General features: G+C 28.8%; 2 protein-coding genes across 2 annotated transcripts; one reads left to right on the top strand and one right to left on the bottom strand.

Annotated features, from left to right (window-relative positions):
- Positions 1–3875: 3875 nt before the first annotated feature.
- Positions 3876–4304, bottom strand: LOC101205020 (S-protein homolog 1-like). The gene has a single exon (XM_004139674.1). It carries the CDS (start codon positions 4302–4304, stop codon positions 3876–3878), a length of 429 nt encoding a protein of 142 aa, XP_004139722.1.
- Positions 4305–8020: 3716 nt separating this feature from the next.
- LOC101204770 (S-protein homolog 74) lies at positions 8021–8422 on the top strand. Its single transcript, XM_004139673.2, has one exon. The coding sequence runs from the start codon at positions 8021–8023 to the stop codon at positions 8420–8422; it is 402 nt and encodes a 133-aa protein (XP_004139721.2).
- Positions 8423–13269: the final 4847 nt, after the last annotated feature.

A 13269-nucleotide genomic window follows, 5' to 3' on the forward strand; every position in this document is an offset into this window, starting at 1 on the left:
TTAATTCCCAAACAACGGGGACAAAAACTTGGTTTACATGGTTTCTGAGATATAGGTCGGCTTCGTGCATCCCGATCTTTGCCAAGGTTCTCCCCACGTAGCGGTACTTAGGTAGGTTCACTTTTTCTTCTCACTTTTTCTTACTAACCTACTTAAATTTAAAAAGTCAGTATGTGAAGTGTGGTGAGTTTATATTTTTGTCTTGGCGATACATCATTAAGCATGTTTACTGCATGCTCTAGGCTCATAACCTCCCTCTATACCACAAAAATACTTTTATGTGGTAAATCATTAGTCAAGATCATCGCATTCAAGATGCTTACTTTGTACCTCTTCATCGAATAGTAAGTAAGTCATCGTTCAATATAAGTTGTTCTACTGATTTTTCAAGTGCAAGCAAAAAAATAGGTTTACCTAGATGATCCAGGATCGAACACACAAAATTGATTCAGGATATTAGTTCTATGATTTACTTATCATCTAAGCGGTATAAAAGAACTAAAGAATAACAAATGTAGAGAATGCGAGACTAAACTAAACTACTTAACTAAGCCTAGAGAGTTTGTAAAGAGGGAATGAGATGGCGAAATATTAATGCAAACTAGCTTGTATGCAAGAAGTGAGTGAAGGAATATTTGTGCATTATAACGTGATTAAGTAATGTGATAGCCTTGATGCGATATAAATCATTCAACCATGCTTATAATTAAGGCGTGCTTCTCTCGAAGTCATTACACGCCACATATAGTGACCTTTTGGGATCCATTTGACTAAGTATGATTAGGTGACATATATCTAGAATAGTTCACTTATAAATTGTATGGAATTGTGCGATTAAGGAGAACAACCTCTCCACACCTAGTGACCACACTTGTTCACCTCTCGAGTTACAAGTGATGGAAGTTATCTCACAAAGGAAGCAAAACTCTTTCTTGCACCTGTTAGCCATGTCCTTGCTACTTACCCTCTCGGGTAGTTGACGACTTGCGCTGGCCAAGCGATGAGAATACCTCAACTAACGTGATAGCCCTTATATGAAAAAGTTCTTATCAATAACTTATCACTAACCTAAACTACAAATAACATATTGACTGATGGAAAGTGAAGACATGATGGATTGAAAAGGTATAAACATGTAATATATATATATATATATATATATATATATATAAGAATATAAGTCTTCGACCATTGTATAATATGAACAATATAGATATGTTACAAAGAATATAAAACTGGAAAGACAAAGAGATGAAAAATATTACAAGTTTGGGGAAGTTAATGGAGTTACATCTAGTGGTTACTATTTCGTGGTCCAGTCGTATGCAAACTCATTGCATAGGATACCCTTACTCGCATGTCAACTACATGAATGCGTTAAATCATTGCATTTTTATCAATTACAAAGTAAGTCGTATCCATAGTGTTATCAGGACAAGGTACCCAGCCTTATCCCTGTACTATAGACCCTTTAAACTGATCTCGAACATTGATCTTTGTATGTCTCTACATACTATTCAAGACTCATTAAACAACTTAGAATGTTAGATTATTCGATTTGGGTTATTAAGACAAAACTAATAATTTAATCAATAATAATTATTAGAATAATAACACTTTATTAACAGCGGTCAATGAATTATATTTAAAATCTATGAGTTTTAGGATATAAATTCCAACACAAGCATGAAATATGAAATCTTCTCCACTTGAAAGTTAAGCTCTCACTATACAATTTGACCGAAGAAGAAGAATATGGATTTTACGGTCAGCGAAAAGGCTACTCATTTTCCTCTCTCTATTTAGGTATTGGCCTGTTCAGGCACTTAAAGGCTCATTTGAGCATCTTTGTGGTCCATTCATATCTCTCTTTCTTTAGTGAAGAAGGAGACTTTTTCTAGACAACTTTTGGTAGGAAACCTTTTATTCTTTTGAACATTTCAGCGTTGTACACTGAAAGTTGTCTATGACATGTCACATCATCTTCGACTACCATTCTTGTCATCTAGCGAACCGCTTCTCATGTTATGATTTGGTCTTCTTCCATATTCTTCTTCCACGAAACTGTACGATTTGCTAACTTCTTCTTTGGTGAAAAATGCTTTTTATTTCATTACAGACTTGCAATTTGACGTTGAGTGAAAAAACATAGGTACTTTATAAGTCTGTTTCTGTCCTAAATTGTAACTTTTATCGTCTCTTATTACCATAATCCATTAATGGTTGTGTTCTCTCTCCCAATCATCATTTTGGCGATGCGTTAGCTATTCATCGGTAAATTGATTATTATTTTTTATCATACATCTAATACACTTGGTACATGTAATATACCTGATACATTTATCTAATACACTTGATTTACGCTACATTTGATACACTACTTATTTACACATGATAACTTTACAAATATATACTTGATACACTAGATTTGATACACTTGATACCTTTTTTCTCCATCTCTAATGGCAAAATCCCTCTCTACAACTACACAACTTCCATTTTGATAAATTGTTTTGCCCATTTTGCAACTAGCTCATTAAAAACTTCTACGACTGCGAAAAAATATTTAAGAGTGATAAAACAATGAAAGAATAAGCAACAATTCTAAAAAAGATCCCATAGTTAATAGTAGATGATAGAACACACGAAATAATAAGTAGAGACGGTAGGAACGCAAGACGTTATTAGCTCAATTCGATAAAATAGCATCTACGTCTGGGAGTCATTGACCCAAGATCAGAGATTTTATTTCTTTGATATATAAATCATAAACACAATCTTATGATTTGCAGTACAAAGTTTAAAACATTTGTTCTTCACTTAGTACTATAAGTGATACAATATTACAATAAGTAAATCTATCATTAATCTATTTTACAGATGAATTGGCTAAACCAAAATTTCCCCCTTAATCGAGTTTCTCATCAATCAACCAATTAAGATAGTGCACTGAAGGAACTCCCCTTAAATCATGTTCATCATCTAAATAGATGTTCTTTATTTCTTCATAGCTTGATCCTCAAATATTAGAACATCAGCACTTTTCTTCACTGAAAAGTAAACAACAAATACAAACAACCCCAATCAAAAGACTTACACACTTCAGGTTCTTTCTTCACTAAGGTTGCGTTTAGACTGGGTACAATAATATTTTTTCACGCGTGTGACTGATCAATCACGATAGTATTTTTGTTATTTAACGTTGTGGGCTTTTGTGCTTTTTTCTTTTTTAAAAAAATTATTTTATAGAGTCTAAATATTTTCGCTTCTATTTTTTAAAAAACCCTTAAACTTATATATAATAGAACATTTGATTTGGTTTTTCTTTCTTTTTTTTTTTTTTTCTTTAGATTTCCTTCTTTAAAAAGTAATTATACATATCTGTATTGCATACAAAATAGGAAGTTTATTTGGAAATTTTAATAGGCACATCTAATGTTTAGGGATAACAAAAACTTAAATAGCCAAATTTAACATTGAACCTTAGCTTATTTGAATTATTTGAATTATGTCTTAGTAACATACACCCATGGACATGCCACTTTTCATAGCAATATCTGTATTTCTAACATTATAGTTATCGTATTTATATTATTTCCAAATTTTTTTCATTATTTTCAATTGACAATTTATTTAACTAATTGACTGGACACTTGTATCGACAAACATATAGTGAGAGACTTCTTTATATATATACATCATGATGATTTAGAATCATTGGAAACATAAATGAGAGCTTTAAAACAAAGAAGACTTTTATATCGTTGTCTAATAATAACTTGAAGGTATAGAAAAAATTAAAAAAGACAAGGTATCTCAATGTGTTTTATTTAATAGATATAGTTTTATAATATAGGTGTAAAGTTACAAAATACTCAAGCAAGTTTGTTCCAGTTATGCACACGTTCATCAATATTTACAGGATTATTTCGTAGGTAAATTCCATCATCTTTAGCAATCCAAATGCAATTTTTGTCGTAGCACCTAGAATTGAGCCAAACATGTTTTTCAACCCAAAAAGATTCAAACGAGACACTGAAATTTGGCTTCTCGAGGTAGCACCAAAACAACGTCCTTCCAAACAAGCTAACCCTAAAAGTCCAATGAAATTCCGCTCCTCTAACCAAATGTTGGATTCCCAAATCATCGTCTCCAGACTTACAATGCACCAATAGAGTTTCATTGCTCAAGCCATTTACCACATGAATGTGCCACCTTGGGTGTGGTATTGGAACCGCCATGCACGGCTGAACGACCAACATAGCCACCAACACAACAAGTAAGGGAACCACCGCCAAATGCATTGTTCCTATTTTGCTTTGAATTAAATTTTCTTTCAGAGTGTGTTTGTTTGATATAAATCTACAATGTGCTCCTATATACTGTTTATATTTATAGATGTTGAACTGATGCATGAATTAAATGACATTATTTATGTTTTGATTAATGTTTTTTAAAAGAAAATAATAATCAGTAATAATACACAGCATCCCATATAAAGCTATTTATGAATAAGATGACAAAGGGAAAGTAATTAATAATTCATGATGTACAATGCACTTATATCAAATTAGAGTACAAGTGAAAGGCATGGTGTGTTAAATGTTAATTATCCTTTGTGCCTTAATGTAAGCGTTATATAAAAATTGCCCAATGCGTTTTGAGTTTCAAGATATGTAAGATAGGGGACATTTTGAACGTTTCATTTTTACGTTTAAAGACAACTTTTTCATTTAGCTTTAATGATTTTTGGTTGTCTCCATTTTCCTTTTCTTTTTTAATAAAAAAGCATAGTATAAAAAATAAATAAAAAGGAACTTGATTGCATTTGAGCTGTGTTTCACTCATGCAGAACCTTCGTAATTCAATGATTTATGCAACACTACATGCGTAATTACGTATTTAAGGTTTAAATTATAAATAATATTCAAAATTACCATTGTTAGTTTTGGATGAAAATCTTTAAAATTATTGGATTAAAAATATCCCTAAACTTTTTAAATTCTTCATAAATACCCTTTAACTGAAAAAAAAAATAATATTAACATTGATCCAAAATTTACACCAATTTTCTTATCAATTCAAAATAAAAATAAAAATTTTAAGTTAAACTATAAAATTACACAATATAAATAAAAATTTCTACCTAATGCTTACTGAAATTAATAATAACTAGTCAAATAAAAAAATGTATTTGACTATTAACACACTCAAACGTTGAAAATGTATGTCCTTGAACATTCTAAGTTTTAAAAAGTTTAATATTTCTGAAAAGAGTTAAAAACTATCGTTGTTGTTATATAGTATGTGTCATTAACACACTCTTACTTCTCTATTTCTTTTTCTCCCTTCTCTTCTATATAAATAAATAAAATTCAACACTTTAGTAAGATATATTGACTCTAATAATATCATTCACTCTCCAAAAAAAATCACTTTATGTGATTCTATCGAGACGTGACCGCCAACACACGCAATGTATATCTTCCTACGAGATAACACGTTGAACGCCTAGTAAGCAGATTTAACACAACATGATTCTAAGCCTTCCATGCTTTGGTAGTTTGTGTAAATTAAATATAAGTTTTATACATTGTTTAATTTCTTTTTGGTATGATTCGTTTCTTTTTAATTATCTATTTTATGTGTACTTAAGTGAGCATATCTTCCTTTCAGATATTTTTGGACAACTCTATGATCTTTCGTAACATACAAAACGTCCCTCGATCGTTAAATTTTGAAAGCTTTGTGTATATATTGATGTTGAAAGAGAAGAAAAATCTTGGGAGACAATGGAGATAGACCCTCCTTTCGAAAAAAAAAATGGTAGACAATGAAGAAAAGGAGAGAAAAGACAATGAAATGATAAAAATAGGTATTTTGTTCTAAGTTTGTTGCAAGAGTAAGAGTATATGGAAAGAAGGAAAATGAGAACTTGATTTCTCGGTTATATTTGCAATAGAGATTTGCAAATATATATAGCAATTAGATTCAAAATATTAACATATATAATAACATTTTAAGAAAATTAGAAAATTGTAAATATAGTAAAATTTATAAAAATTTATCAATAATAGAAGTCTATATATCAGTAATTGATCATGTTACAAATATTGATCTATGACTGATAGATCATAGGAATCTACTAGCAATAAGAGTCTATCACCAATAAACTTTGTTATATTTACAATTTTTGTAAGATGTTATTATATACTTAATTATTATTCTTAAAATTATTATCCATTATAATTACCTTTCCAATACTTAAAACATCAAACATACCTTTGCAAAATAATTATGTTTATTACAACTTTCCTAAATCAAGAAAAATGATTTAATTTAAAGGAAAATTGCACAGGGTAGCATTTTAAGAATATAGTATACCAATTTTAGCACATTGTTTTAGAATTTTGCAAACATAGCAAAATTTTCACTTCTTCCTCTTAAATTTGTTATTATTCATAAACTATTTTTTAATAACTTATTTATCTTCATCTTTTTAATGTCCTACTCATTATTTATTTATTCTTAAATTTTTTAAAGCCCTAATTATTTGTTTATTCTTATACTATAAAAGTTATTTATTCTTTCGGTTTTAATCTTAATTTTAAAATATCAATAATACAATAACTGCAATATGAAATATAATATAATGGTTGTTGATCAGAGTATTTAAACTTCATTTGTGATTTTTTTTTTTTTACTTTCTTCGATGTGTATTTTGAGTTGAATTTGATTCCAGATGATTTTGTTTTTTTTTTTACATTAATTTTTTTATTTTACTTTGTCTCAGTTTCGTATATCAGTATTGTGATATACTTATATTATATGTATTAGTTGGTTAGTATACTTATTACGTGATTTTCGTTTTTTCAAATTTTATTCAATTAATTAGAGTATTATTAAGTATATGAATGATGTAACTCAGTGTATCGTTATCAAGTATATAAAAAATATATTGTTAAAGCATATCAATAAAGTGAATCATTATCAAGCAAGTTTAAAAGTGTATATCAATTGTATAAGTAGGACTTCAAGCATATCAAATGCATTTAATCAATCAATTGTATCTGCAATATATCAGGTGTATCAAACATATATTAGTAATGTTTTAGGTGTGTATCAAAAGATATCAAGTGTATCAAAGAGTATTAGATGCATCAAGTATATCAATTAAATGTATCAGGTGTATCAAGGGGTATCAATGTGTATAAGGTGTATCAAACGTATATTAGTAACGAGGGCATTTGTGACATTTTACCTTTTGATGTGTGGGTTGAGTTTTGCTTTTGTCATTTTTGCAAATAATAAAATGTGTGTGTCATGAACTTAATTATTATAACTTATTTTTCTATTTTTGCAAGTGCCCCTAATTTAAACTTACTCAAGGCTAAGTTAAAAATTAATAAAAATTAGTCGTTTTCAATTACATAAAAAAATTAATCAAAATATTTACAAATATAACAAAATATCACTAATAGACAATAGATACAATATATATCTATCCATATGTATCAATGTTAACGAGAGTTTGCTAATTTATAAATATTATTAGTAATTCTATTATTTAAAATAATTTTACCTAATTAGGATAGAGACAAATGACCGTGCTACTAATGGTAGAAGTTTATGTTAATTGTTTTTTGCTAATTTGTTTGAAATAATTTATGATGAAGTCATATACCTTCTATACTTGACAATAAATAAATTATTCTCTCAACCCAAATACACGAATGGTTAATAATAGATATCTAATATTAATGCATTAATATCTTGTCCTTATTGAAGAGGACATTTATTTTGTGCACAATTCAAAATTAGGCAAGAGATTAATTTTTTAATTAAAAATCCTACCATTCCATTTCTTCCATTTCTTGCCACGTGGTATAAGTATGTATATTTATACCCACATATGTACATGCCATGACATCAATTGTAACAAATAAATAGATACAAAAAAGTGTGATTGGTTAAAAATAAAATGATGATGAGGGATGTGATCGTTTGGTGGCTTGCCACAATGGTTTTGGTTGAGGGTCCAAGGTTGGCAAAACCTCTGCAACAAGCTTCTAGATATTTTGTTCACGTGGTAAATGGACTAAGCTACCAAAGTTTGGATGTGCATTGTCAATCCAAGGACAATGATTTGGGATATCATCATTTGGTTAACCATGGGGATGAATTCCAATGGAACTTTGAAGAAAACTTTTGGGGAACAACCTTGTTTTGGTGTAGATTGGAAAAATGGGATGCGTATGTCGCTTTTGAAAGCTTTTGGCCTGAGTCGAAGAACATTTGGCTTCGTGATAGATGCGGAAATCAATTAGGAACTTGTATTTGGATTGCTAAGGACGATGGAATTTATTTGAAAAACATGCTCACTAATTTTGATGAATTTGTTCACAAATGGATTCATAAGTAAGTTGTGTTAATTCTCGGGTTGATCGAGATTATTGAATACAATAATAATTTAATATTGAATAACAAATTTAATTAATTAAATGCTTTAATTAATTAATTCTTATTATATTTTATGACTTTATATTGTATAGATATATTGTAAATTAATTAATTAGATTAATTAAATTACAAACTTCATATAACTACATAATATTTTGATAGTGAAAAAAATCCAACATCAACCTAGTGAATTTATCGAACTTTAATTTTCATCTTGAATGGATTGTGGTGAGTTTCCACTTCAAACTTAATGGAATTTGAAGCGTCAAATTCTTGTTAGTTTGCATAGCCAAGGCTTATAAATAAATGAGGATTAAATTTTAAAGTCATTTGCTCAAACTTACATTAGTACAAATCAAGGCTTTAATGTCAATTTAAAACTAACATTATATTAGTTTAATGTTAGGTTTAGTTGACGTTGAAGATCATGTTATAAAAGGTCTATGATGTCGGTTATCTATAATGTCGGTCAACCAACATTATAGATTAACAAAATTTCAACTCTTATCACATTCAAGTTTCATTTCTAACCAATATTGTACAATCTTTTCAATGTCAATTTAAAACTGACATTGTACACCCTCTTCTATGTCACTTTTAACTCGTTTCTTTAATAACTTTACGAAATCATATTCATTGTTGGTTTTCTTAAAATAGTTTTAATTGCATTCCAAATAAAAAATATATATATTTCATTTTAATTCTATTATGTTCATTCTCGTTTGTTTAAATTGATTGTTAACGATATGAAATTTTTCAATATTGCACTTGCAACATAAATTTTAAAAAATAGATATAATTTCTTTTGCACGCGTAACACAAATTAATTTATTGGCACGGAAAGCTTACTTACAAAACATTCAAAATTAACATCGTATTTATAAAAACTAATGAAACATGTTTTCCAATAAAAAAAAAAATCTAAATTTCAGTAAACTAAAAATATATGAATATTGTGTATTGGATTTACTACACATTTTTTATTAAAAAAATACAAGATTACGAAGTAGAATAATAATAATAACAATAATAAACTTTTATTGTCATGATCATTCTCACTTATTTCTTCTCCAAACCTTTGAAAATGCAAAAAAAAGAAAAAGAGAACATATTTTTTATTATATGAATTTATAAATCAAATTGAACACATGAAAAACAAAAAAATACAATTTCTTTGTCAATTGGATTTATGGTACAAATTTCAAAAATATACTTTACACAAGGCAAAAAAAAGAATAATACAATTTGTTTTGTGTATTGTATTTAATGTAAAAAAATAAGGAAAACAAACTACTTAAAAAAAAAAAAAACTTCACTTTTGAGAGTGTATTGGGTGTATGTTAAAGTAAAAAACAACATTTATACAAAATAATTTGATACACTTAACTAAAAAATGAATTTGAATACGATTTTTCGTTGCAAAAGTTGTACGGTACGAACAACAAAAAAAACTTTACACAAATGCAAAAAATATTTACACATTTTTTATTTTGTATTGAGTTCACGAAAAAAACAAGATTTTCATACCTTAGAAAAAAATAATTATATCTTTTTTTATCATAATCTTTTTCCCAAATAAGAGTTATAAACAATCCCCTATCATTCTCCCACTTATTCCTTCTCCACACAAGGATTATAAATAATCCTCCTTAATCCTTTCTCCAAATAAGGATTATAAATAATCATTTTCTTTTCATAATTCCACTCTTCCTTATTGATCATTTCCCCTCATTTTCTTTTCCTTTCCTAAACACCCCTTTAGGATTTAATTTTCTTCCTTTTCGTTTAAATGTCAAAATTGTTATTTATTTGAATAACAATGACCTCTGCCTAGTATAAAGAGTTGGGTCGTTACACAAATTACATCAAATAACAAAAACAGTTTTACTAAAAGCGTGTAAGTATCCAAAACATCTCTTAATGCTACTTTAACTATCAAAACAAGTTAAAACTACTGAAAATGACATCAAACCAAACTACAAAACATTCGAAAAAGTATGTGAAATAAAGTCCAAAGCTACAAACAAAAGTTCAAGTGTGAGGAACAATTAGAAAGAACCTTCAAGAGATTTCAAGGATCAAAAATGAGTTTTTTATCTACTGAACTTCACAAAAATTAGGAACAAAAGCATATGGAAAATGTCAACATTTTAAAAAATCTCCACATGATCTCACCTCTAAAGCCCCAAAGAAAACAAATCAATCAAAAAAAAAGAAAAATTCCAAAACAATGACAAGAGGAAAGAAACAATTTCCAAAACAATGACAAGTAATAATATCATATATCCAAAAACTTACCAAGCTTGCTGAGTTGTTCACGTCAAACTCGCAGTCAGCTGTTCGGATCATCGTTGTCATTGGGTCATCGTCGCCATACTATACAATAACTATGAGACAGGAGAGTTCCAAGCAAACAATTTCCATATGCAATATCAAGTGTTCGCTAGTGTCTTATATAACAGTAAAAAGAGCACAAGAATGTTTAGGATTTGGAAGAGGTGGATTCATATGTGAATGATTACACATCTAGAGGAATGCTAAAGTCGATATGTTTACTCAAATGGCAAAAATGAATGATACCTTTGTCATGGTGAGTGCCGAAGAACCTTTGTTGAACGCGTCTTTGAACTGCTCACCCTTGCATCTCCATCTTTTCATCCTGAAGCAAAAATAAATTTTAGTAGTACGTATGATCATAGAACACTAACATTAGACCAACTATACCTTTATTTTAGTATTGTACCATAATGTACTTCCTGAAAAGTAAATCTTAACAAGTTACTCGACAATCCTTTATTGGATTCGTGACATATTATTATGTAAAATGAAATAATCAATAACATATACAAATACTTTGAGAATAATAGTAGATGAAACACTAAGGATAATAGCACATTTCTGCATTTTCTATTATTTTTACTCGACTTGAAACCTAAAGACCACATATTTTAATATGCATCTTTACTATAATTAAAAACCTGTCAACAATATTGTTGACAGACTTTGAAATCCTAATGTTCTTATATTGCAAAACAAATATAGCACACATAGAACCATATTACGACATTCTTACAACTAATTAAAACTAGAATTTCCTTTTCAACTACTTTAAACCATGACATCTACACTCTGCTGTATTGTCTAAATTTTCGTAATAAAAGCAGTAAACTACAAATGAGCTACAAATATAAGAATATAAGAATAAAATAGAGTTTTCAGCAAAATGTCTAATTCAACACTTAAGATTAAAATATAGTTTTAACACTTTAGAATACAATTTGATTTGAGAAAACATAAAGAAACAAACAACAAAATTCAAAAGTATTGTTCAACTAATTAATAGGGAAAGAGATTAAAAACCAAAACAAAAACGAGATCACAACATAGAGTGAACGAAAAACATTTCATTTTCATCCTCGTCTTTTCAGTAACAGAATTGACAAAACAAAAGATATATTACATCAAATAAATTGATGGATCACAGAAACTTTGTCGTCCATCTCGATCTCACATCCTAAAATAACAGATAGAAAGTAGTCGAGTAGGATCACTGATAAGAATACATAGAAACGGTTGATGTGCGACCTAAATCACTAAAATTTTATTTTCTTATAAGACTAGATTTCATTAAAAAAAAAAAAAATGAAAGTACCAAGACCAAGACAAACAAAAATATGGCCAACCAACACATGGAATACAAAAGTTACGGTAAGTTTAAGTCTTTTTGGTCAAGGGTATAGTGTTAATAAATAACTAGGGCTTAAGTTAAAACTTTTCACCAAGTCCACCTCTTCTCTTCTAAGTTCACCTTCTGGTTAAAATCCTATAAAATTCAACTCTTTTTCTCTAGAACTTACCAAGAATCGCCATCTTTTACAGATTAGCTAATGTAACAAATTAAGAATCCAAGAACACGATAATCCTTAATTAAAAAATTCAAGGAATTTGTCACATGTCATAATATTGGTATTCCTGCTAGCTCTAATAACTTCAGACAACTTTGCTAATAGCAATAGTACGAGAGTGTGCCCACGTTCTCTTTCACATAAAAGAATTATTTGCCATAATTCCTTGAGGATCATTCTTGAGAAAGTAGTGTAATTTAACGTAACATCCAAATATACAAATCTTTAGTTGAATCTGCACACACCTTTCATGTAATGCCTCATGTCATAACTGAGATGTTATGTGTTTTCAAGTTACTTGATCAAAACTTCATATCCATATAACTAATATTTTAAACGTGAAGTAGTGTTATACCTTGACAGTTTATAAACGTCAAGTACATGTGAAGTCTTGACATTTTTTGCATGTCAAGAATGTATGTATTCTTGACATGTTTTGCAAGTCAAGTTTTTTTTTTAAAAAAAATTATATATTTTAAAATATCTTCATAATGTTTCGTGCACCTGTTTTGAAGTCGAATTTATATAAGTAATGCAAGAGATCACATTTGTTGAACAATTGAATGGACTAATTTTAATTTTCATCAAAGAACGTTTAATAATATTTTAACATATATAATATCAATGGGAACCATATTACATATACATGTATAGTTAGCCTAATATTTCTAACAAAACAACCTAACTATAGGTGAATCAACAAAAATATCAACTGAACTAATTCACCTAGATATATCCAAGTATATCAACAAAATATCACACCTATATATATCCAGTATCAACAAAAACTTGTCTGTCTAACCAAAAATATATTTAATCACCATAAAATCAAATGTGGCCATTCAAAAAATCAGCAAGTTCCATGCGCACTTCATCCAACTCGAATTGACTATATGAACTCTTT

This window comes from Cucumis sativus, chromosome 7 (assembly GCF_000004075.3).
Source record: "Cucumis sativus cultivar 9930 chromosome 7, Cucumber_9930_V3, whole genome shotgun sequence".
Taxonomy (NCBI): Eukaryota; Viridiplantae; Streptophyta; class Magnoliopsida; order Cucurbitales; family Cucurbitaceae; genus Cucumis; species Cucumis sativus.